This window comes from Neoarius graeffei, chromosome 23, assembly GCF_027579695.1.
Source record: "Neoarius graeffei isolate fNeoGra1 chromosome 23, fNeoGra1.pri, whole genome shotgun sequence".
Classification (NCBI taxonomy): Eukaryota; Metazoa; Chordata; class Actinopteri; order Siluriformes; family Ariidae; genus Neoarius; species Neoarius graeffei.
This window is the reverse complement of record NC_083591.1, coordinates 27,731,412-27,758,294: the sequence shown is the minus strand read 5'-3', so window position 1 is coordinate 27,758,294 and position 26,883 is coordinate 27,731,412. Positions and strand designations below refer to the sequence as shown.

Sequence of the window (26,883 nt, the reverse complement as noted above, 5' to 3'; positions counted from 1 at the left end):
GGGGCTCGAACCCAGGACCTTCTTGCTGTGAGGCAACAGCGCTAACCACTACACCACCGTGCCGCCCCCCCTTGGATTGTACATAGTGTAAATAAACTGTTTTTGATACTTTTCTACTTCTGCCTCATGCCTCTGCACCTGAGTCATCCCCCTGGTGGCCTAGTGGGGGTTTGCTGGATTATCACACCAGCGAACCAGGTTTGAATCCCAGCAAAACCCTAACAGAAACAGCTTACAAGAGGTGCAGTAAGTTCAAAGGCATGAAATTAGTTACTCTCCATCCACAGCACCAATGCTGACAAACAACAGGCCACCTGTCTGTTTTAAAAATAACATCAGTAACCATCACCCAAATTGTGGGTTAATGCATATTCCTTTTGACAGTGCAGAATTAGTAAGAATAGTAGGATAGAGTATACTTCAATTCCATGATGAAATGAGAGTGTGGAAAAAAACAAGCATACCATAGTGGGGAGATACAGTGGGGCAAAAAAGTATTTAGTCAACCACCAATTGTGCAAGTTCTCCCACTTAAAAAGATGAGAGAGGCCTGTAATTTTCATCATAGGTACACTTCAACTATGAGAGACAGAATGGGGGGAAAGAATCCAGGAAATCACATTGTAGGATTTTTAATGAATTAATTGGTAAATTCCTTGGTAAAATAAGTATTTGGTCACCTACAAACAAGCAAGATTTCTGGCTCTCACAGACCTGTAACAACTTCTTTAAGAGGCTCCTCTGTCCTCCACTCGTTACCTGTATTAATGGCACCTGTTTGAACTCATTATCAGTATAAAAGACACCTGTCCACAACCTCAAACAGTCACACTCCAAACTCCACTATGGCCAAGACCAAAGAGCTGTCAAAGGACACCAGAAACAAAATTGTAGACCTGCACCAGGCTGGGAAGACTGAATCTGCAATAGGTAAGCAGCGTGATGTGAAGAAATCAACTGTGGGAGCAATTATTAGAAAATGGAAGACATACAAGACCACTGATAATCTCCCTCGATCTGGGGCTCCATGCAAGATCTCACCCCGTGGGGTCAAAATGATCACAAGAACGGTGAGCAAAAATCCCAGAACCACACGGGGGGACCTAGTGAATGACCTGCAGAGAGCTGGGACCAAAGTAACAAAGGCTACCATCAGTAACACACTACGCCGCCAGGGACTCAAATCCTGCACTGCCAGATGTGTCCCCCTGCTTAAGCCAGTACATGTCCAGGCCCATCTGAAGTTTGCTAGAGAGCATTTGGATGATCCAGAAGAGGATTGGGAGAATGTCATATGATCAGATGAAACCAAAATAGAACTTTTAGGTTAAAAACTCAACTTGTCGTGTTTGGAGGAGAAAGAATGCTGAGTTGCATCCAAAGAACACCATACCTACTGTGAAGCATGGGGGTGGAAACATCATGCTTTGGGGCTGTTTTTCTGCAAAGGGACCAGGACGACTGATCCGCGTAAAGGAAAGAATGAACGGGGCCATGTATCATGAGATTTTGAGTGAAAACCTCCTTCCATCAGCAAGGGCATTGAAGATGAAACATGGCTGGGTCTTTCAGCATGACAATGATCCCAAACACACTGCCCAGGCAACGAAGGAGTGGCTTCGTAAGAAGCATTTCAAGGTCCTGGAGTGGCCTAGCCAGTCTCCAGATCTCAACCCCATAGAAAATCTTTGGAGGGAGTTGAAAGTCCGTGTTGCCCAGCGACAGCCTCAAAACATCACTGCTCTAGAGGAGATCTGCATGGAGGAATGGGCCAAAATACCAGCAACAGTGTGTGAAAACCTTGTGAAGACTTAACATTTGACCTCTGTCATTGCCAACAAAGGGTATATAACAAGGTATTGAGATGAACTTTTGTTATTGACCAAATACTTATTTTCCACCATAATTTGCAAATAAATTCTTTAAAAATCAGACATTGTGATTTTCTGGATTTTTTTTTCTCATTTTGTCTCTCATAGTTGAGGTATACCTATGATGAAAATTACAGGCCTCTCTCATCTTTTTAAGTGGGAGAACTTGCACAATTGGTAACTGACTAAATACTTTTTTGCCCCACTGTATGTGAGGTTGCAGCATAAGGTGATGATTTTGCCATTAGCACTTGGCTAGGAAATAAGCAAATGGGAATACTCCAGTAGCTCTGAAGGAAACCACACTGGGTGTCTGAAATGAAAGGAAGTAGATATAGAAAGACATATTTAATTTACTCACCTCCTGGCCTCCTCCTCAGAATAAATTTGCGGACTTCATCATAGATAAAGATAAGCAGACTGTATGGAAGAGCACAGAACCACCAGTACAACCTAAAAATGAGTATAAAAATAAAAGTGAGAGAATTGTATAAAAGAGAAGAGGGTCAGAAGAGGAGATGAATCGACAAGAGCAGATGAGTTCTACATTTCTGAGTCATTGTATCCAAGTGATATTCATGAAATGGTATGGAGTGTGTTCATGATATTCACTTAAACACCCAATGAATTTTTTTTGTGCTATGATTGCTTATATAGGAAACTCAGCTCTGGTCAGTAATTGCATTCCATGTGTATGTATGATCAATATACATGACTGTTTTTACCTCGTGGGAAAATGTAATCAGCCTCCAAGAAAATTGCTTTTTATATTACAGACAATTTTTGGAAAATAAAAGAGTTAAAGGATTTAATTGGATTACCAAGGTTAAGACTAAAGTTGGAGGACTAGGATTAGGCATGGTATAATTTAGCTACTGCAATACATAAATCAAAGGTAGTAATAGAGTATATGAGAGAGAGAGTCTGTCTTACTTGAGTGGGTACATGCGCAAAGCAACATCCATTCCAGGGCAGTAGGACAGGAAGGCAGCGAGGGCTGTCTCAGCAAACAGGCCAAAGATCAGAATCGTATTTCTACAGGACAGGAAATTAAATGGGGTTCCATCAGGACTGACACTAATTTTTTTTTTTTCTGTGTGGGCAACAGTTATGAGACAAGCATACAAATGTTCTCAGAAGAAGAATGTATCTAATCTTTTCACATTATTAAAAAAATAGTTCATTTGTTTTTGCCAACACAAGCACATATCTTTCTCTCACACCACATACTTCATGCCTTGCTGAAAAAGGGAATTCCTCCGTGTTTTGCAAATAATGAGGTCAGCCCACTGCACCACCACAATGCTCACGAAGAAGGATGTATGACAAGTGAATTCCACAATTTTACGCTGTTCATAGGTCTGATTAAAAACAGAAACACAAAAGAGCACAAACAGAACTAAATAATACAATTTTACTGTCAGTGCAGTGTACAAGTTCATGAATATGACTGTCTTTTCAAGGGTATCTGCATGTAGACAATTTGTGTGTTTAGGGGCAAAGACAAGATATGTATTATTTTGCATTGCAGATTTTTTTGGAGTAACTTTTATAACTTTGATGTTTTCTTCTATATGTGAAAAAGAATTTTGAGTTTCCCTTTGTGTGTCTAGATGGAGAGGCAGAAAGTGTGATCATCCCTCTGGCAGGTTCTGGTTGCTGTGCAAGAAACAGATGTAAAAGGTCTATTGCATTTGGAGATGGGGTGGGGAGACTGTATATTACAGTATATAATATACAATATATGATATACAGTATAATATAATTTGCTATATGTAATATATGATAAAACAAAAGTTATATTTTGAGAACTGAAAGAGAAGTTTGGACATGGACATCTGCTATGTGAAATATTATTATTTGTACTAATAATGGTTAATGCTTCATACAGTTAAATTGAGCGTTTGCTTTGAACCAAGGAACTATATATAAATGTGTCCAAACTGACTGTTCTGCCCTGGGCATTCTCCCTGGCCACAATATTGAAATAAATATTCTATGATCTAATTTGGCTCGACTCACAATTTTATTTTTGCACCACATTTTTGGTACTGTCAGCACACAGTCGTGACACCTTAACTCTGCCCTGTTTGATGATGTCTCTGTGCATTCCTCACTGCATTGAACTGTGTACACTACATTGTTTTGTTTCTTTTTCAAATGGACAGGGAAGAAAACAGCAACAAACGCAAGAACATTGTAATTCCCTACATTTCTGGACTATCTGAGAAACTCAGGAGGATCTTCCACAAACACAACATCCCTATACACTTCAGACACAGACTCTGAGGCAGAAATTGGTCCACCCTAAGTACAAGATACCCAGACACAAACAGGACAACATAGTGTACGCAATTCAATGCAGTGAGGAATGCACAGACCTGTACATTGGGGAAAAAAACAACTGCTTCACAGGCACTTGGCTCAACACAGGAGAACCAGTTCCTCAGGCCAGGACTCTGCAGTCTATCTTCATCTCAATAAAAAGGACACTCATTTCAGGACTGCAATGTACACTGTCATTCTAACCAGAGAAGACCAGTGGTTTGAAAGAGGAGTAAAAGAAGCCATCTTTGTCAACCTGGAACGACCATCACAGAACAGAGGAGATGGTCTGAGACACCACTTATCAGCCACCTACAATGCAGTCCTTGGCACACTTCCTAGAAAACTGAATACACATCCACACCAAGACTGAGCTGACTTCAATGACTCACATGATGGCAGAGAGAACCAATGACTCACAGATCACCCCAACAACCCTCTAGGCTGCTAACACCCATTCACACCTGGCCTCCAGTGACCCTAACACCTACAGGATGACTGAGAGGGTCAACAACCTATGTGACCTCAACAACTCTCCTTAGGGTTGCTTTTGGTCCACTAGATGATAAACACCTAGAACTTCCCACTAGTCAGACAGAACTGAAGAAGCCTTTCGGATGAGAGGTGAAACGTCTTCATGAATTTCAAGCAACAGGCCTCGAAATTAATGGTGTCCCGATGGCCATTGGCCACTAAATATTAGGCCGGGACAACTAAAAAAATCCCTTTGGGACGTTTTTGGGACAGTTGAAAAATAATCAACATCAGAATGTCAGCCCTTCATATATTTGTGAGGGGCGTGACCCAGCTTTCGGCTCCCAAAAAGCTCCCCGAATTTGATCTGTGCTCTGCAATTACAGTGCGTGTGGGAGCCAGAGACCCGCTGATTCGTGACCCCACCCATTGCCTTTGATCTGTATTCAGCACTATTACAGCACACGTGCAAATCACTTTCCCGCCAGTTCGCCGACATTCTATTCATGTAAACAACATTCAACCAATCACAGCTTCCAGCCAATCAAGGCATCCACCAAATATGGCACACTGCAACTGTTCAATGTTCGGATATTTCTGGAATACGTTTGGTAAAACTCCCTAGCACGAATCATCCCGAATCACATTTTCTAGACTAGTGTAATGTATGTTTCTTTACAAATGTTTACCTAAGACAAGTAGTAGACTCAGCATATATCCTATGTAACAAGTGGGAAGAAAGTTTGAAAAGAAAGTATGTTTGGTTTGTCTTTGGTAAATTTGTAGACACAAGTCTAATAATAAACCGGACAAGACAAGTTTGAATTTTAGTTGATTTTGAGTTTATTTCAATTGACAATTAGCTTACACAGCAATACTGTACTCTGACTCAGCTTTATTGCTGTTGTAATACATACTTCCTGAAAACCAGGTTGGGACAGTCCATCCTCATTTGGGACAGTTGGAATTTATTTTTGGGACAGTTCTGGGACAATAGGGAAAAAAGTTAATTTCGAGGCCTTGCTGCAAGTCCAGTTGCTTCTTTAGCACCTACAGTTTACAATGACCTGGATGACTGAGAACCTTTACAGACAACTGAGGTGGAGGTTTGGCACAAACACTGTCATGGATTCAAATACTGGGGTTTGGGTAACCAGTAAAGGCCACCCTGCCCTAAAACATTACCTGTTTCTGGCTAAATTAACGCATGGGCAGATCATGTGTCAAAGGCATACATGTCAAGTTATACGGTTTCCCCGTATTTTGTATGGGAAAATGCAATTTTTTGGCTAATATGGCATACACTGATTTTCATACAGGAAAATTCTGTTTTGTATCAGATATTTTTTCTGTTACTCCAAGAATATTTTCTTAGCATCCACCATTTATTTTTTCAAACATGCATGCCCAATGAAATGGAACTATTTTCGATTTACGTGGTTTTATAGTTGCACGTGGTTTTCTCGGTCATTTGTAGGTAAGCAGTCCTCGTGTGCACATCAAATTTAGATTAGATTAGATAAAACTTTATTGATCCCTTTGGGAGGGTTCCCTCAGGGAAATTAAGATTCCAGCAGCATCATTACAGATAAACAGAGAAAAGAAATAGAGAAAAACTTCTAGATAAATTAAAATAAATTAAGTATTTACATATACAAATATAAAAGAATAAGATATGGGGAAGAGAGGGAGGGGGGGAAAAGTGGGGTTAGGGTAAGTGTGTGTGTGTGTGTGGGGGGGAGGCAGGAAAGATATTGCACTTTATATTGCGCATTATATTGCACATTGTCCGGTATTGCTTATTGTTAGGTTAGGCTAGGCTACTGCTCCTTCCCGTCCTCTGTCCTCCTGTTACCCCTCCTCCCCCCCAGAGAGGAGTTGTACAGTCTGATGGTGTGAGGGACAAAGGAGTTTTTGAGTCTGTTCGTCCTGCACTTGGGAAGGAGCATTCTGTCATTGAACAGGCTCCTCTGGTTGTTGATGCCGGTGTGCAGAGGGTGACTGGCATCGTCCATGATGTTCAATAGTTTGTCCATAGACCTCTTCTCTGCCACCGTCACCAGAGAGTCCAGCTTCATGCCGACCACAGAGCTGGCCCGCCTGATCAGTTTGTCCAGCCTGGATGTGTCCTTCATGGATGTGCTGCCCCCCCCAGCACACCACGGTGTAAAACAGGACACTGGCAACCACAGACTGATAGAACATCCACAGGAGTTTCCTGCAGATGTTAAAGGACCACAGCCTCCTAAGGAAGTATAGCCTGCTCTGTCCCTTCCTGTATAAGTGATTGGTGTTGCAAGTCCAGTCCAGCTTGCTGTCCAGCCACAGCCCGAGGTACTTGTAGGAATCCACAGCCTCCACCTCGACTCCCTCGATCAGAACTGGTCGTGACCTTGGTCTGGACCTCCCAAAGTCAATGACCAGCTCTTTGGTCTTTGAGGTGTTGAGCTGCAGATGGTTCCTGTTGCACCACACAGCAAAGTCCCTCACCAGGCTCCTATACTCCTCCTCTCTGTCGTCACTGATACACCCAACGATGGCTGTGTCATCGGCAAACTTCTGAATGTGACACAGCTCCAAGTTGTAGCAGAAGTCTGCGGTGTACAGGGTGAAGAGAAGAGGGGCTAGCACCATGCCCTGGGGTGCTCCAGTGCTGCTAATTACAGTGTCAGACGTGATGCCCTTCAGCCTGACATACTGCGGCCTGTCAGTGAGGTAGCTGGAGATCCAGGTGACCAGGCAGGGGTCCACTTGCATCCTGTTCAGTTTGTCCTGAAGCAGTAGGGGCTGGATGGTGTTGAAGGCACTCGAGAAGTCCAAGAAGAGGATCCTCACTATGCCATTTCCCTTATCCAGATGCGAGTGGGCTCAGTGTAGCAGGTAGAGGATGGCGTCTTCCACACCAACACCTGCTCAGTACGCAAACTGCAGACAATCCTGGGCATGTTGTACTTGGGGTCTGAGGAGGTTGAGGAAGAGCCGCTCCAACATCTTCATCAGATGTGAAGTGAGTGCCACCGGTCAGAAGTCGTTCAGCTCGCTGGGCCGATTCTTTTTGGGAACTGGAATGATACATGATGTCTTCCAGAGGGTTGGCACTCTCCCCAGCTGCAGGCTGAGGTTGAAGATGCATTGGAGTGGTTCACCCAGTTCAGCAGCGCAGATCTTCAGTAGTCATGGACACACCTTGTCCGGGCCTGCTGCTTTCCTGGGGTGAAGCTTCCTCAGTTGACCTCTGACCTGGTCTGCAGTAATGCATAGAGGAGTCTGTGTTGAGGTGGGGGAGGAGGGGGCTGCTGTGATGACTGGGGGGAGGTGTACTGAGGGAAGAAGGAGAGATGGCTGCAGTGAGGGAGAGGGTGGGGGGGACGTGGGCTGGTTGAACCAATTGAAGGATACCCCTTTTCCACCAAATAAGTTCCAGGGCTGGTTCGGGGCCAGTGCTGGTGCTGGTTCACAACTCGTTCAACTTGTGAGCCAGCTGAGAACCAGTTTGCTTTTCCATAGCTCGGGGTGCTAAGGGGAGCCACGTCATTACATCGCTGTATACGTCAGTTACGTCGCTGTGTTTGCATAAATCTTGGCATGAACATCAAAGCAACAACAACATGGAGAAGAAGAAGAAGCAGCAACAACAACAACAACAACAATAATGGATGACTTCGCGTTTGTACAGCTGCTGATTCTCGTCGCTTAGAAATGGTGACCTTTCGCGGTCTTGCTATTGTTGTTGGTCTTAACAGTTCCCCCCCCGCTGACATAAGCAGTTCTTTCCTCTGGCCCAGCAAAGAGTTAGTGCTAGCCTGGAACCATTTTTTCTGGCCCCAGAGCCAGTTCTTTGTCAGTGGAAACAGAAAACCCGGTTCCAAACTAAGCACTGGCCCCGAACCAGCCCTGGAACTGCTTTGGCGGAAAAGGGGCAGAAGTCATTCAACTCGTTTGCCCTCTCCACTGTCCCCTCAATGACTCTGGTCTTTGCATTGTGGCCTGTGATGGTTTTCACACCTTCCCAGACCTCCCTCATGTTGTTCTCCTTCAGCTTCTGCTCCACCTTTCTCCTGTAGCTGTCCTTAGCTTCCCTCATGCAGCATTTCACCTCCTGCTGTGCTGCTTTCATCGCCTCCCTATCCCTGCTCCTGAAGGCGGTCTTCTTCCTGTTGAGGACAGCTTTGACTTCCTGTGTTACCCATGGCTTGTTATTAGGGTAACACTGTACAGTCTTAGCGGGGGAGACCACATCTGCACAGAAGTTGAGGTAGTCTGTCAGACAGTGTGTCAGCCCCTCTATGTCCTCACAGTGTGGGCTAAGCAGCACATCCCAGTCCATGATGTCATAGCAGTCTCTGAGGGCATCTTCCATTTCAGGGGACCACCTCCTGATGGAGCTAGTTGTTGCAGGCTGCCTTTGAACCAGGGGGGTGTACTTCAGCTGTAGAAGAACCAGGTTGTGGTCAGACTTCCCTAGTGGGGGGAGGGGTGTGGCTCTGTATGCATCCCTCACATTAGCATACAGCAAGTCAACTGTCCTGTTGTTCCTTGTTGGACAATCCACAGCCTGGTAAAAAGCAGCCAAAGTAGAGAGTCCAAAGTAGCGTGATTAAAGTCCCCAGAAATGATGATAAATGCCTCAGGGTGCTGTGTCTGCAGCCTTGCTGTGACAGAGTGAATCCTCTCACATGCAGCAGCTGCATCTGCCTTCAGAGGGATGTAAACACAGATGGTGATCATGTGACTGAACTCCCTCAGCAGATAATATGGCCACAGGCTAACGGCTAGCAGCTCCAAGTCCGGGCAACATAACTGTCTTTACGGAGATATGTTCCGGGTTACACCAGCGATTGTTAACATAAATGATGAGTCCCCCACCTTTGCTTTTCCTGCATGTGTTAGTGTCTCTGCCGGCTCTCACAGCAGAGAATCCCCACAGGTCCACATTAGCATCCGGTATGAGGTGTGTTAGCCATGTCTTCGTAAAGATAAATAAATCCGCTGGTTGTTCAGAGTGGAAAGCTCGTCGACTTTATTTGGCAGCGAGTTCACATTCCCCATGATAACGGAGGGAATGGATGGTTTGTAGCGCCGCCGGTTGTCCGCTAGCCTAGCCTTTAGCTTAGCTCCAGCTTTGCAGCCCCTGGGTTTCCTCCTCAGCTTGTCCAGGATGGGGTGTTGTATCCCGGCTCGTCCCATTGTTTTCAGGGCCAGCAGCTCCTCTCTCGAATAAGCGAGAAAACTGGCTCCTGGTTGTGTGTTAAAGTTAAATATATCCATGTTATATAATTAAACACACTATGTCTTTGTAAGAAGAGCAAAAAAGTAAAAAAAAAAAAGGTGGAAAAAAGAGGTTTAAAGAGCTAAAAACTACAGAGCTACTGGAGAGGTAGCCGTCTCACACAGTGCCCATACGAAGTACGTTTTGACAAGTTTTATCTTGGCATCTGGAAAAATGGCATCTGGAAATGCAATGGCAAAGAGAAAACGTGCTGGAACTGGAAAACATCTGAAGGAATGGGAAACTATGAATGGAGAGTACAAAGGATGGATCCAGGCGTCTTCGAATGGCCCCCAATATTCATTCTGTGTTCCGTGCAGAAAGCACATTAAAGTGGCAGCTTCAGGTTTTTATGACCTGAAATTGCATTTCCAAACCAAGGCACGTAAAGACTGCATCATTAAATGCAGAACCTTCAAGTCTATGAAGCAGCATTTTGGCACAAGTCCATCGACTTGGACTGCCCAGACTTCTGTGATGGCTGCAGAAGTTATGTTATGCCAATTTCTCATGGAACACAACATCCCCCCCGACTGTGGCAGACCATTTTTTGCAGCTAGTGAAAAAAATGTTTCCCAATTCAAAGACTGCACAGGTAAGCATTTTATTTTATTTTTTTAAGTTTTTACTGTTTGCATGTAGGAAAGCTTCCTCCATTATCATGATAATTTAGGAAGGCGATACTGGGAGTCGCCGTTTATACAATGGCAACTGTAGTTACCCGGCGATTTCTGGTTTCGCTTCCCTAAACATTTTAATTGCTGATAGACAACTGTCAAAAAAGTACCAATAGATGTTGTGGCCACGGGGGCATGGTCAAGCGTCAGGCTGTGACCGGAGGGCGGAGTCAGGGAAGGCAAGTGGCTGAATCACGACACCTGATGTCAATTAACCTGTGTTTGTGTGTCTTCCCCAGTGACCGCACCCTATATAAGGAGGGAGAGAGAGAAGAAAGGGAGCTCTCTCCTGAACCAGATGACTAATGTCTGTGTACGTGTATCTGGATGACTGGGAATTTGTGTGTGTGACTGAAAAGTAACACAATAAAAGTTTTTGACAACTCAGTTCTGGCCTGCCATACTTCTGTGCTCCACCCCCCCGCTCAAAGTCTTACAGTGGTGCTGAAACCCTGGACGGAGCACAGAGGAGAACAGCCCCATGGAGTCCTCCCCCTTCGCAGAACTGGTCCATGCCCTCGCCACGGCCCAACAGAGCCAGCACCAGGCATTGGTCGCCCTCTGAAAGGAGCTAGAGCAAAGGTTTGAGGCCCTGGTGCTGGCGCAACAGGAAGATCGTCAGGCATTCCAGCATCTCCTCGCGTCGGCAAGGCCCACCACCTCCATCGCCGCGGGCCCTCCCCACCTTACCCTAACAAAGATGGGCCCGCACGACGACCCCGAGGCCTTCCTCGCGCTATTCGAACAAGCAGCAGAGGCCTCGGGCTGGCCAGTGGAACAGTGCTCGGCACGCCTCCTCCCCCTGCTAATGGGCGAGGCGCAGCTGGCCGCGCTACAGCTCCCCGCCGACAGCCGGCTGGTCTACGCGAACCTGCACCAGGCCGTCCTCCAGCGTGTGGGGCGCACCCCCGAACAACATCGACAGCACTTCCGCACTCTGCACCTAGAGGAGATCGGCCGCCCGTTCGTGTTTGGCCAGCAACTCCGGGACGCCTGCCGGCGGTGGCTGAGGGCTGACAACTGCGACACCGAGAGAGTCGTCGATCTGGTGGCACTGGAGCAGTTCATTGCACAACTTCCCAAAGGGATTGCGGAGTGGGTCCAGTGCCATCACCCAGCGTCGTTGGATCAGGCCGTCGAGTTGGTGGAGGATCATTTGGTGGCTGTTCCCACAGCAGGATCACAGATCCCCTCTTCGCTTCTCTCCTCTCTCTGCCTCCCCTTCTGTGTCTCGTCCTCGCCCCGTTCCCCCACTGCGGAGGCGGGGGCCGGCTCCCTCACAGCCGGCCCGCCGCACCCGCGGTGCCCTCCCATTTCCCACTTCCATGTCTGTCTCTCCCCCCCTCCCGCATCAGTGCTCGGTAATGGAGGTGGGCATGGTGGTCTGGATCCCCGACACGCCAGGAACCGCCCTCGATCAGGCTGGAATGTATCGCATACCGGTGAGTGTCCAAGGGGATATGTATCAGGCTTCGGTGGACTCCGGCTGTAATCAGACCTCAATCCACCAAAGCCTGGTGCAAGACAAGGCATTGGGGGGAGCACAATTGGTGAAGGTCTTGTGTGTGCACGGGGATGTTCACAACTACCCTTTAGTGTTGGTCCACATTCTATTTCGAGGGGAGAAATTTAGTGTAAAGGCAGAGGTTAATCCTTGCCTTACCCACTTGATAATTTTGGGGACTGATTGGCCAGGATTTGGGGAGTTAATGACTCATTTAGTGAAGAGTGGGTCCTGCCGTAGTTCAGCAGGGGGAGGTCCCGGTGTGGCACTGGTGGGAGCAGCTGTCACAGTGCCATTTACGTCATCTCCGCGTTAGAGTGAGGAGCAGCAGGCTCCTCCTCCCTCTCTCGGGGAATCCCTCGCGGATTTTCCATTAGAGCAGTCGCGAGACGAAACTCTGTGAGAGTAATCGATGGTCAAACACTCCAGCCAAACGCTCCACCATCCTTCCCCTATTTCTCCATTATGAAAGAAAGATTATACCGAGTGACGCAGGACACTCAGAGTAGAGAGCAGATCATGCAGGTTTTGATCCCAAAGAGCCGCCGGGAATTGGTATTTCAGGCGGCTCACTTTAATCCCATGGCTGGACACTTGGGGCAGGATAAGACACTAGCCCAAAAAATGGCCCGGTTCTATTGGCCAGGGATTCGCGGTGATGTCCATAGGTGGTGTACGGCATGCTGCGAATGCCAGTTGGTAAATCCAGCGGTCATTCCAAAAGCGCCTTTGCGCCCTCTACCATTAATCGAAACCCGGTTCGCAAGAATTGGGATGGATCTTGTCGGGCCATTAGATCGGTCAACACAAGGGTATCGTTTTATTTTAGTTCTGGTGGATTATGCAACGCGATACCCGGAAACAGTGCCTCTTCGCAATATCTCAGCACGCAGTATTGCGGAAGCACTCTTCCACGTCATCTCCCGAGTCAGAATCCCCAAAGAGATTCTGACTGATCAAGGCACTTCATTTATGGCCACGCACACTGAGCGAACTGTATAGGTTATTGTGAATTAAGCTGATCCGCACCAGCGTTTATCACCCACAAACAGACAGTTTAGTCGAAAGGTTCAACCGCACGCTCAAGAATATAATAAAAAAATTCGTAAGCAAGGATGCACACAATTGGGATAAATGGCTCGAACCCCTGTTATTCGCAGTGCAAGAGGTCCCCCAAGCCTCCACGGGGTTCTCCCCGTTCGAATTATTATATGGGCATAAGCCGCATGGCATCCTAGATGTACTGCAGGAAAATTGGGAGGAGGGACCTTCCCCGAGCAAAAATGAAATCCAATACGTTATTGACCTGCGCGCAAAACTCCACACACCTAACCCAGGAGAATTTGCGGCAGGCCCAAGAACAGCAAATCCGCCTGTACGACAGGGGTACATGCTTTAGGGAGTTCGCACTGGGAGATAAAGTACTTGTACTGTTGCCCAGTTTGAGCTCCAAATTGACCACCAAGTGGCAAGGACCCTTTGAGGTCACACGGCGAGTCGGGGATGTTGACTATGAGGTGAGGCGAATGGACAGGGGTGGGGCGCTACAGATTTACCACCTCAATCTACTCAAACTCTGGAACAAGGAGGTCCCTGTGGCATTGGTGTCGTTGGTTCCAGAGAAGACGGAGCTGGGGCCGGAGGTTCAAAAGGGAACATTGACATCGCGTACCTCTCCAGTCCCCTGTGGAAACCACCTCTCCCCGACCCAACTCACGGAGTTGCCCAGTTGCAGACCGAATTTTCGGATGTGTTTTCACCCCTGCCCAGCCGCACCCGCCTCATAGAACACCACACTGAGATGCCCCCGGGGGTGGTAGTGCGCAGCCGCCCTTACAGGCTACCCAAACACAAAAAAAAGGTGGTTCGGGAAGAACTCGAGGCCATGCTCGAAATGGGCATCGTCGAGGAGTCCCACAGTGACTGGAGCAGCCCGGTGGTCTTGGTTCCCAAGGCCGACAGGTCGGTCCGGTTCTGTGTGGACTATAGAAAAGTCAATGCGGTGTCTAAATTCGATGCGTACCCAATGCCTCGTATTGACAAGTTGCTGGATTGACTAGGCACGGCTTGCTTTTATTCGACACTGGATTTGACAAAGGGTTATTGGCAGATCCCCTTGACTCCACTATCCTGAGAAAAAACAGCCTTTTCCACACTGTTTGGCTTATACCAATTTGTCACATTTCCTTTTGGGCTGTTTGGGGTGCCCGTTATGTTTCAACAGCTTATGGACAGGGTCCTCCGCCCCCATGCCACCTATGCGGCCGTGTACTTGGACAATATTATAATCTACAGTGATGACTGGCTGCGGCATCTACAACACCTGAGGGCCGTCCTTGGGTTGCTGAGGGGAGCGGGTCTCACGGCCAACCCGAAGAAGTGCGCGATTGGGTGGGTGGAAGTACGGTATCTGGGCTTCCACTTGGGCAATGGGCAGGTGCGTCCCCAAATTAATAAGACAGCAGCAATTGTGGCCTGCCCGAGGCCCAAGACCAAAAAGAGGGTGAGACAGTTCCTGGGGCTGGCTGGCTATTATCGTAGTTTTATACCTAATTATTTGGATGTCACCAGCCCACTGACTGATCTCACTAAAAAGGGGGCACCAGATCTGGTCCAGTGGACGGAGCAATGCCAGCGGGCTTTCTCTGAGGTGAAGGCTGACTGTGTGGGGGGCCACTGTTACACTCCCCTGACTTTTCTCTCCCCTTTATGTTGCAGACGGATGCGTCGGATAGAGGGCTGGGGGCTGTTTTGTCCCAGGAGGTGGAGTGGGAGGATCGCCCCGTGCTGTACATCAGCAGGAAGCTGTCAGTGCATGAGGGGCGCTACAGCACAATAGAGAAGGAGTGCCTGGCGATCAAGTGGGCAGTCCTCGCCCTCCGCTACTACCTGCTGGGATGCCCTTTCACCCTCTGTTCAGACCACATGCCCCTCCAGTGGCTCCACCGCATGAAGGATGCAAACACGCGGATCACCCGTTGGTATCTGGCACTCCAGCCCTTTAACTTCAAGGTGATCCACAGGCCGGGGGCATAGATGGTCGTGGCGGACTTCCTCTCCCGTCGGGGGGGAGGAGTCGGCTGCAGGCCGGACGGCTGCCCGGCCTGAGTCGGGCGGTGGGGGTATGTAGCAGTGGGGGCATGGTCAAGCATCGGTCTGTGACCAGAGGGCGGAGTCAGGGAAGGTAAGTGGCAGAATCACTACACCTGATGTCAATTAACCTGTGTTTGTGTGTCTTCCCCAGTGACCACACCCTATATAAGGAGGGAGAGAGAGAAGGAAGGGAGCTCTCTCCCGAACCAGACGACTAATGTGTATGTGCGTATGTCTGGGTGACTGGGAATTTGTGTGTGTGTGACTGAAAAGTAACACAATAAAAGAGTTTTTGACAACTCAGTTCTGGCCTGCCGTACTTCTGTGCTCCCCCCCCGCTCAAAGTCTTACAGATGTATATTGGGGAAAGGTCTTCAATGTAAAAACTGCTCTGGGTGTTGCCAGGTTTCCAATGCTGAAACAACTTTTTACTGCTTTGCTGTGCCTCCCACATAGCAATGCAGATCGTGAGAGGGCTTTTTCATTGGTTAGGAAAATTCATACTGAGTACAGAAAAAATATGGCTGCAGACACATTAACTGCATATCTGCAAATTAAAATGAACTGTGATGAGGAGTGCTACAACTGCTACCCAAGCAGTAATATTATAGCTAGTGCCAAATCTGCAACATCTTTGTACAACAAAGAACACTCCAAAAAGGAATAAGATTTAAATTTTTGTTATAAATTACTGGGAAGATTTTCAATTTAACTTCATAATTTATTAATATTTTCACTTATCCTTGTTTACATAATATACTTGATGTGGTTCAGTCATCTTTAGTTGGATCTAACACTGCTTGTGGTGTCAACACTTTTTTTCTCAAATGGAACTTTTACTAACCTTCATTTACTGTTTGACATGATTATATCTAATTTATTACATGTAACCTATTATTTTAATTAACATACCTAAACAGTACTGCTGTTATCTCATCTCATCTCATTATCTCTAGCCACTTTATCCTGTTCTACAGGGTCGCAGGCAAGCTGGAGCCTATCCCAGCTGACTACGGGTGAAAGGCGGGGTACACCCTGGACAAGTTGCCAGGTCATCACAGGGCTGACACATAGACACAGACAACCATTCACACCTACGGTCAATTTAGAGTCACCAGTTAACCTAACCTGCATGTCTTTGGACTGTGGGGGAAACCGGAGCACCCGGAGGAAACCCATGCGGACACGGGGAGAACATGCAAACTCTACACAGAAAGGCCCTCGCTGGCCACGGGGCTCGAACCCGGACCTTCTTGCTGTGAGGCGACAGCGCTAACCACTACACCACCGTGCCGCCCGTACTGCTGTTATATTTCAAGCAATTTTCTTTGGTGGAATGTAATATTGTAGGTGATGTCAACACTTGTCAAATAGAACGTTGTGTAATTTTTATGAACTATTTAATATTAATACATTTTAGTTGCAAAATGTACATCAATAATTCTGGTATTACTGATACAATGTATATTAATTAAGTTTATCATTCAGTCATTCTCTTTAGTAGATCATTGTTTACTTGACTGTACATTTAGTCCTTTTTAATTCAGTTGTTTTCTCTGGGATCTAAAATTTATTTTTATTCAGCACATGCTTATTTGATCCCTTTAACTTGATGCAGTGTGATAAATATGCCTATTACAATAGGAGTGTATAATGTGGAATAAAACAATCTGTGCTTTGGATTATATATTGGAATTTTTTCTCATGTATAAGGACTCATGGGTGTATGTAAGGGAAAACTACAGATTTTGTAAGGGCATGGGTAACTAAAGGTTGACATGTATGCAAAGGAGGGTGTGACTGATATTGTAAATAGGTTTAGTTTTGCCAGGTTTTTCATCTTATGCTGATTCCAGGTTTTTCATCTTCTGCTGATTCCTATAAATAAATGCTGGCAACACTTTACAATACTGTTCAATGACTCATGTGTAACTATGCAGGAACTAAGTAGGAATGAATGAGTAGTTCATTAACTTCTAAAAACTACTAGTAAATTACTCACTATGTGATATGATCCACTCTTTTAAAACATAATGAGGGAGTGAAAATCACAGGAGACTTTCTGATAGGCTATTAATGCTATTGTCACTAGGCAATTTCCTTGTTATGCCCCATTTTGAAATAATTTCTCTCACCCGATATTTAGCTACTGTCAGTGTCTACATGGGAAATATTCAACCCATTTTGAAAAAATATCAGTGATTGGCAAACAATACTGGTTCCTTTGGCATGGTGCGAGCTCGATGAAAACCATCAATAAATGATCAAACTGTCCATCTGGCTGAGGGTATGCTGCCGTGGGATGCAAACAAAATATTTTGGTAACACTTTACAATACTGTTCTACTCATAGGTAACTATGCAGGGAGAAGCAAGAACAAATGAGTAATTCTTCATTAACACTTATTCCTGTTAACTACTAAGAACTACTAGTTTATTACTCAGTATGTTAGTAGGAGTTGATTATTAACTACTGAGTCTTACATTTCTCCTCCAGAACTACCAGCTATGTCTCTTGTATAATAACTATCAATTAATAACTGATCATATAGATATTAATTCCCAATAGCTAAACATTATCTTCTTCCTGGAGTTCTATTTTCTCATATACCTTAACCTATTCCAATAACTCAGCCAAAAACATTTTGTCAAATTCAGCAGTAAAGAGCTTACTTTCTTCATTTTCTTTCTTTAGAATGGTTTAGGTAAAAAACCAAAAATAAGGTAAGGAGCAACAGGTGAATGTGCCATAGCTTCATTAAAACTAATCCTTCCCAGTTGATTGTTCAAAGAAGGTTTTGTATTGTACCAATGTACATGAAGGACTGTTTATGTAAGGGAGGCTCTGTCTAATTAAACATGAACACATTTGCATACTTAACAAAACCCTGAAATCTAGTCTTAGGATATTTTAGATTTAAAATGTTTATTTCACTGTGAAGATTCTCTCAAGAGAACTTTAATCAAGAGATTTAGGCTACAGAAAGTCTTTATTGTTGAACTTAACTTGAGGTTAAGAACTTTTTCCAATGCCATTTTCAGTATAAAATCCAGCAGTAACCAACATTTTCAAAATTTTACTCTGCAGTATGCTTCAAATTAGGAATTGGAATAACCTTGACATGTAATATTGCAGTTTGTGTACATCATGTAGTGTGTGACAGCTCATTAGCCTTATTGTAGAATGGTAGAATCTGTATTATGGCAGTGGGCATGTGCCATCCTTGACCTCCATGCAATGGAGTAGTAAGATGTCTTCTTCCCTCCACTAGCCTGGGGTGGTGCCTTGAGCAAGCACTAGCAACCCCTCACTCCTCCTGGTCAGGGTTACGACCGAAGACTGGACTTGACAGACTGTGTGGAGGAGACCACCACCTGGTGGTTCAACGGGCAGGAAGGCAGACCCAGCAAAGCATTTGTGGAACATGATCAGGGCACAGTGCAACATATAGAACACTGTTAGCCATCCACTGCATCCCAACCTACAGTGGTGCTTGAAAGTTTGTGAACCCTTTAGAATTTTCTATATTTCTGCATAAATATGACCTAAAACATCATCAGATTTTCACACAAGCCCTAAAAGTAGATAAAGAGAACCCAGTTAAACAAATGAGACAAAAATATTATTGTGACAGTTCGTATAGGTGGGTGGAGCACAGAAGGACGGCAGGACAGAACTGAGTTCATAAAACTTGCTTTTATTCAGCTTTTCAGCTTATATCTGCACTCTCACACACACTCAGACACACGCACACACATCCATCGTCTAGTTGTGGAGAGAGCTCCCTCTGCTCTCGCTCTCTCTCCTTAAATAGGGTGCGGTCACTGGGAAGACACACAAACACATTAATTAACGACAGGTGTAGTGATTCTACCACTTACCTTCCCTGACTCCGCCCTCCTGTCACAGACCGATGCTTGACCACGCCTCCGCTGCCACATACCCCCACCGCCTGACTCAGGCCGGGCGGCTGTCCGGCCTGCAGCCAACACCCCCCCTTGACGGGAGAGGAAGTCCGCCACGACCATCTGCGCCCCCGGCCTCTGGATCACCTTGAAGTTAAAGGGTTGGAGTGCCAGATACCAACGGGTGATCCGCGCATTGGCATCCTTCATGCGGTGGAGCCACTGGAGGGGCGCGTGGTCCGAACAGAGGGTGAAAGGGCATCCCAGCAGGTAGTACCGAAGGGCGAGGACCGCCCACTTGATCGCCAGGCACTCCTTCTCGATGGTGCTGTAGCGCCCCTCACACACCGACAGCTTACGACTAATGTATAAGACTGGGCGATCCTCCCCCTCCACCTGCTGGGACAAAACAGCCCCCAGCCCTCTGTCCGACGCATCTGTCTGCAACATAAAGGGGAGAGAAAAGTCAGGGAAGTGTAAAAGTGGCCCCCCACACAGTGCAGCCTTTATCTTAGAAAAAGCCCGCTGGCATTGCTCCGTCCACTGGACCGGATCTGGTGCCCCCTTTTTAGTCAGACCAGTCAGTGGGCTGGTGACGTCCGAATAATTAGGTATAAACCTACGATAATAGCCAGCCAGCCCCAGGAACTGTCTCACCCTCTTTTTGGTCTTGGGCCTTGGGCAGGCCGCAATTGCTGCTGTCTTGTTAATTTGGGGACGCACCTGCCCATTGCCCAAGTGGAAGCCCAGATACCGTACTTCCACCTGCCCAATCGCACACTTCTTCAGGTTGGCTGTGAGACCCGCTCGCCTCAGCGCCCTCAGATGTTTGAGGTGCCTCAGCTAGTCGTTACTATAGACGATGATGTCGTTGAGATAGGCGGCCGCATAGGTGGCGTGGGGGCGGAGGACCCTGTCCATCAGCCGCTGAAACGTAGCAGGCGCCCCAAACAGCCCAAATGGAAGTGTGACGAATTGGTGTAAGCCGAACGGTGTGGAAAAGGCCGTTTTTTCCCGGGATAATGGAGTCAAGGGGATCTGCCAATAACCCTTTGTTAAATCCAGTGTCGAGTAAAAACGAGCCGTGCCTAGCTGATCGAGCAACTCATCAATACGAGGCATTGGGTACGCATCGAATTTAGACACCACGTTGACTTTTCTATAGTCTACACAGAACCGGACCGACCTGTCGGCCTTGGGTACCAAGACCACCGGGCTGCTCCAGTCATTGTGGGACTCCTCGACGATGCCCATTTCGAGCATGGCCTCGAGTTCTTCCCGAACCACCTTTTTCTTGTGTTCGGGTAACCTGTAAGGGCGGCTACGCACTACCACCCCCGGGGGCATCTCAATGTGGTGCTCTATGAGGTTAGTGCGGCCGGGCAGGGGCGATAACACGTCTGAAAACTCGGTCTGCAACTGGGCAACCTCCGCGAGTTGGGTCGGGGACAGGTGGTCTCCACAGGGGACCGGAGAGGTACGTGATGCTAATGTTCCTTTTTGAACCTCTGGCCCCAGCTCCGCCTTCTCTGGAACCACCGACACCAACGCCACAGGGACCTCCTCGTTCCAGAGTTTGAGTAGGTTGAGGTGGTAAATTTGTAACGCCCCACCCCTGTCCATTCACTTCACCTCATAGTCGACGTCCCCGACTCGCTGTGTGACCTCAAAGGGTCCTTGCCACTTGGCGACTAACTTAGAGCTCGATGTGGGCAACAGTATGAGTACTTTATCTCACGGTGCGAACTCTCTAAGGTGTGTACCCTTGTTGTACAGGCGGGTTTGCCGGTCTTGGGCCTGCTGCAAATTCTCCTGGGTTAGGTGTGTGAGTGTGTGGAGTTTTGTGTGCAGGTCAATAACGTATTGAATTTCATTTTTGCTTGGTGAAGGTCTCTCCTCCCAATTTTCTCGCAGCACATCTAAAATGCCGCGTGGCTTACGCCCATATAATAATTCAAACGGGGAGAACCCCGTGGAGGCTTGGGGGACCTCTCGCTCTGCAAAGAGCAAGGGTTCGAGCCATTTATCCCAGTTATGCGCGTCCTCACTCACACATTTTTTAATTATGTTTTTAAGGGTGCGATTAAACCGTTCCACTAAAACGTCCGTTTGTGGGTGATACACGCTAGTGCGGATCAGCTTAATACCTAATAACCCATACAGTTTGTTCAGTGTTCGTGACATAAACGAGGTGCCTTGATCAGTCAGAATCTCTTTCGGGATTCCAATTCGGGAGATGACGCGGAAGAGCGCCTCTGCAATACTGCGTGCTGAGATATTGCAAAGAGGCACTGCTTCCGGGTATCGTGTTGCATAGTCCACTAGAACTAATATAAAGCGGTACCCTCATGTTGACCAATCTAATGGCCCAACGAGATCCATCCCAATCCTTTCGAACGGGGTCTCGATTAATGGTAGAGGGCGCAAAGGCGCTTTTGGAATGGACGCTGGATTTACTAACTGGCATTTGCGGCATGCTGTACACCACCTAAGGACATCGCCACGAATCCCCGGCCAATAGAATCGGGCCATTATTCGGGCTAGTGTTTTATCCTGCTCCAAGTGTCCAGCCATGGGATTAAAGTGAGCCGCCTGGAATACCAATTCCTAGCGGCTCTTCGGAATCAAAAGCTGCATGACTCGCTCTTTAGTTTGAATGTCCTGCGTCACTCGGTATAATCTATCCTTCATAATCGCGAAGTAGGGGAAGGACGGGGTGGCGTTCGGCTGGAGCATTTGACCATTGATTACTCTCACTTGGTCAAACGCATGCCGCAGAGTCTCGTCTCGTGATTGCTCTAATGGGAAATCTGCGAGGGATTCCCCAACAGAGAGAGGAGGAGCCAGCGGCTCCTCACTCTGACGCGGAGATGACGTAGATGGCTCTGTGACAGCTGCTCCCGCCAAAGCGACACCGGGACCTCCCCCTGTTAAATGGCAGGACCCAGTCTTCACTAAGTGTGTCATTAAATCCCGAAATCCTGGCCAATCAGTCCCCAAAATTATAGAGTGGGTAAGGCGAGGATTAACCGCCGCCTTCACTATAAATTTTTCCCCTTGGAAAAGAATGTGGACCAACACTAAAGGGTAGTTGTGAACATCTCCGTGCACACACACAACACCTTCACTAATTGTGCTCCCCCCAATGCCTCGTCTTGCACCAGGCTTTGGTGGATTGAGGTCTGATTACAGCCAGAATCCACCAACGCCTGATATGTATCCCCTTGGATACTCTCCGGTATGCGATACGCTCCGGCCCGATCGAAGGCGGCTCCTGGCGCGTCGGGGATCCGAACCACCGCACCCACCTCCATTACCGAGCACTGCTGTTGGAGGTGGCCCAGTTCCCCGCAGCGCCAGCAAACTGGCCCGGGCTTCCTCTCTGCACCAGTGCTCTGGGGCTCACTCACCTGAGGGGGGGGAGAGACAGACACAGAAGGGAGACACGGGAGGGCACCGCGGGTGTGGCGGGCCGGGTGAAGTGGCGCCGGCCCACGCCTCCATGGTGGGGGAATAGGGCGAGGAGAAGACAGGAGGAGGGGAGAGAGAGAGAGAGGAGAGAAGAGAAGAGGTCATCTGCTGTCCTGCTGTCAGGACAGCCGCCAGATGGTGCTCCGCCAGCTCGATTGCCTGATCCAGCGACGCCGGACGGTGGCACTGGACCCACTCTGCGGTTCCCGCTGGTAAACACGTGACGAACTGCTCCAGTACCACCTGGTCGATGAGTCCCTCGGCGTCGCAGCTGTCGGCCCTCAACCACTGCCAGCAGGCGTCCCGGAGTTGCTGGCCGAACGAGAATGGCCGGCCGACTTCCTCCAAGCGCAGAGAGTGGAAACGCTGACGTTGTTGTTCCGGGGTGCATCCCACCCACTGGAGGACGGCCCGGCGAAGGTCTGCGTAAGCCAGCCGGCAGTCAGCAGGGAGCTGTAGCGCGGCCAGCTGCGCCTCTCCCGTTAGCAGCGCTGTTCCACTGGCCACCCCGAGGTCTCTGCTACCTGCTCAAAGAGCATGAGGAATGCCTCGGGGTCGTCCTGCAGGCCCATCTTCGTGAGGGTGAGGGGGGAAGGGCCCATGGCGGTGGAGATGGTGGACCCCGCCGACGCGAGGAGGTGCCGGAAAGCCAGAGGATCTTCCTGTTGCGCCAGCACCAGGGCCTCGAACCGTTGTTCTTGCTCCTTTCGGAGGGCGAGCAGCGCCTGGTGCTGGCTCTGTTGGGCCGTGGTGAGGGCGTGGATCAGGTCGGCGAAGGTGGAGGACTCCATGGGGCTGTTCTCTTCTGTGCTTGTCCCAGGTTTCAGCACCACTGTGACAGTTCGTATAGGTGGGTGGAGCACAGAAGGACGGCAGGACAGAACTGAGTTCACAAAACTCGCTTTTATTCAGCTTTTCAGCTTATATCTGTACTCTCACACACAGACACACGCACACACATCTGTCGTCCAATTGTGGAGAGAGCTCCCTCTGCTCTCGCTCTCTCTCCTTAAATAGGGCGCGGTCACTGGGAAGACACACAAACACATTAATTAACGACAGGTGTAGTGATTCTGCCACTTACCTTCCCTGACTCCGCCCTCCTGTCACAGACTGATGCTTGACCACTCCCCCGCTGCCACAATTATACTTGGTAATTTATTCATTGAAGAAAATGATCCAATATTACATATCTGTGAGTGGCAAAAGTATGTGAACCTTTGCTTTCAGTATCTGGTGTAACCCCCTCGTGCAGCAATAACTGCAACTAAACATTTCTGGTAACTGTTGATCAGTCCTGCACACCAGCTTGGAGGAATTTTAGCCCATTCCTCCATACAGAACAGCTTCAACTCTGGGATGTTGATGGGTTTCCTCACATGAACTGCTGGCTTCAGGTCCTTCCACAACATTTTGATTGGATTAAGGTCAGGACTTTGACTTGGCCATTCCAAAACATTAAATTTATTCTTCTTTAACCATTCTTTGGTAGAACAACTTGTGTGCTTAGGGTCGTTGTCTTGCTGCATGACCCACCTTCTCTTGAGATTCAGTTCATGGACAGATGTCCTGACATTTTCCTTTAGAATTCGCTGGTATAATTCAGAATTCATTGTTCCATCAATGATGACAAGCCGTTCTGGCCCAGATGCAGCAAAACAGGCCCAAACCATGATACTACCACCACCATGTTTCACAGATGGGATAAGGTTCTTATGCTGGAATGCAGTGTTTTCCTTTCTCCAAACATACCGCTTCTCATTTTAACCAAAAAGTTCTATTTTGGGCTCATCTGTCCACAAAACATTTTTCCAATAGCCTTCTGGCTTGTCCACATGATATTTAGCAAACTGCAGATGAGCAGCAATGTTCTTTTTGGAGAGCAGTGGCTTTCCCTTTGCAACCCTGCCATGCACACAATTGTTGTTCAGTGTTCTCCTGATGGTGGAATCATGAACATTAGCCAATGTGAGAGAGGCCTTCAGTTGCTTAGAAGTTATCCTGGGGTCCTTTGTGACCTCGCCGACTATTACACGCCTTGCTCTTGGAGTGATCTTTGTTGGTCACCACTCCTGGGGAGTGGTCTTGAATTTCCTCCACTTGTACACAATCTGTCTGACTGTGGATTGGTGGAGTCCAAATTCTTTAGAGATGGTTTTGTAACCTTTTCCGGCCTGATGAGCATCAACAACGCTTTTTCTGAGGTCCTCAAAAATCTCCTTTGTTTATGCCATGATACACTTCCACGAACATGTGTTGTGAAGATCAGATTTTGATAGATCCCTGTTGTTTAAATAAAACAGGGTGCCCGCTCACACCTGATTGTCATCCCATTGATTGAAGTCACCTGACTCTAATTTCACCTTCAAATTAACTGCTAATCCTAGAGATTCACATACTTTTGCCACTCACAGATATGTAATATTGGATCATTTTCCTCAATAAATAAACGGCCAAGTATAATATTTTTGTCTTGTTTGTTTAACTGGGTTCTCTTTATCTACTTTTAGGACTTGTGTGAAAATCTGATGATGTTTTAGATCATATTTATGCAGAAATATAGAAAATTCTAAAGGGTTCATAAACTTTCAAGCACCACTGTAGCTCCAGCGGTCTTGATTCTGTCTTGCCCCTGGACCCAGTTAAGTCAGGATGAGAGAGTGAGGCTGATGGCTGTGCAGCTCTCCCTCAGTCATCCAAATCATGCACAAGTCATGATTTCAAATTCAAATTCAAGTCCTGTTGCGATGGGCAAGTGGCAAAGCAGCAGGTGCGGAAACACTGGAAGCTGAAGTCACAAACCTGCACACAGGCAGCCCAGAGCATAGGATCGCTCTCTGCTGAAACAAAGCAACAGCAGAAGAGTTCGGCAGCCCCCTGGGTGTCTAAGCAGCCCTGTTTAAGTTTCGCTCTGCTCACCTCCATGGAGGAAGGGGCTAGAAAAGGTGCCCCAAACATAGCCTGCTTCACCTCATCCTCGCCAGCACACCATGGCTGGCAGGGATCCCACTCAGAGGTCGAATTACTACAAATAAGAAAATAAATATGATAGTGAAGGTACTCAAACCTTGGCATGTGGAATGTGTGCCCTCTACTGGATAACATTAAAGCAGACAGGCTGGAGAGAAGAATTGCACTAGTCGCCATGGAATTAGCTCGCTACAATGCGGACATAGCTGCTCTCAGCGAAACACACCTAGCAGACTAGGGCCAGCTCATGGAACGTGGTAGTGATTATACCTTCTTCTGGAGTAGTCGTAGCAGCACTGAACAGCAAGAGGCAGGTGTTGGATTTGCTGTAAAGTCCCATCTCACCCAGAAACTTACCAAACTTTCAGAGGGCATGAACAATCGTTTGATGACATTTCAGCTCCCACTTGGAGGCAAGAAGAATGCAATTTTGATTAGTGCTTATGCTCCCACAATGACTAACTCAGAGGACATCAAGGATAAATTCTATGAAGAAATTGATACCATCATTACAGCAGTCCCACAGTCAGTCAGAGAAGCTCTTCATTCTTGGAGGCTTCAATGCCAGATTGGGGTCCGATGACCAAATCTGGGAAGGGATCATAGGAAGACATGGCATTGGCAAGTGTAACAGCAATGGCTTACTGCTCCTCAGAAAATGTGCTGCTCATGATCTTATCATTACCAACACTCTATTTCAACTCCATACCCATAACAAGATATCTTGGATGCACCCTCCTTCCAGACATTGGAATCTGATTGATTATATTATCACCAGGAAGAGGGACAGACAGGACTTGAAAGTGACAAAATCCATGTGTGGCGCTGACTGCTGGACTGATCATTGTCTCATTGTATCCAAGTGCAAACTTTACATTCTGCCCACTTGGAGACCCCAAAGCCAGAAGACTGCAAAGTGAATCAACATCTCCAGGCTGAAGAACAGCAAAATTGCAGAGGAAATTGCCAGTAACCTGAACAGCAGGTTGCCTGATATATCTTTAGATCAGGACAACACTGAAGAGCAGTGGGCGGCCTTTAGAGATGCAGTCTATGCTTCCGCCCTTGAACACCTTGGACCAGCTACCCAGAAAAAACAAGATTGGTTCAATGAGAATGCCAATGAGATACAGGCATTACTGTCAGAAAAAACATCAACTGTTCAGAGCTCACCAGAATGATCCCTCTTCCCAAGCAAAGAGACATGCCTTTGCCAGTGTAAGGCGAAAAGTGTAGAAAAAGCTTCATGAGATACAGGATGCCTGGCTCAGCATGAAAGTCGACGAAATCCAGGGCTATGCAGATAGCCACGACAGCAAGCGAT

The 26,883-nt window shown here is 47.4% G+C and overlaps 2 protein-coding genes across 4 annotated transcripts in view; both read right to left on the bottom strand.

Annotated features, from left to right (window-relative positions):
* The window catches only part of atp1a2a (ATPase Na+/K+ transporting subunit alpha 2a), a 431,823-nt gene that overhangs the window by 19,056 nt on the left and 385,884 nt on the right, over nucleotides 1-26,883 (bottom strand). For all 3 annotated transcript variants that reach the window (XM_060906007.1, XM_060906008.1, XM_060906010.1), the window contains 3 exons: nucleotides 3,102-3,232; nucleotides 2,805-2,906; nucleotides 2,233-2,324 (listed from right to left, as the gene is read on the bottom strand). In XM_060906007.1, coding sequence (XP_060761990.1) covers nucleotides 2,233-2,324; nucleotides 2,805-2,906; nucleotides 3,102-3,232 — 325 coding nt within the window. The remainder of the gene's footprint in view (nucleotides 1-2,232; nucleotides 2,325-2,804; nucleotides 2,907-3,101; nucleotides 3,233-26,883) is intronic.
* Nucleotides 1-26,883, bottom strand: part of sdhc (succinate dehydrogenase complex, subunit C, integral membrane protein) — a 443,337-nt gene that overhangs the window by 204,051 nt on the left and 212,403 nt on the right. The window lies entirely within an intron of this gene.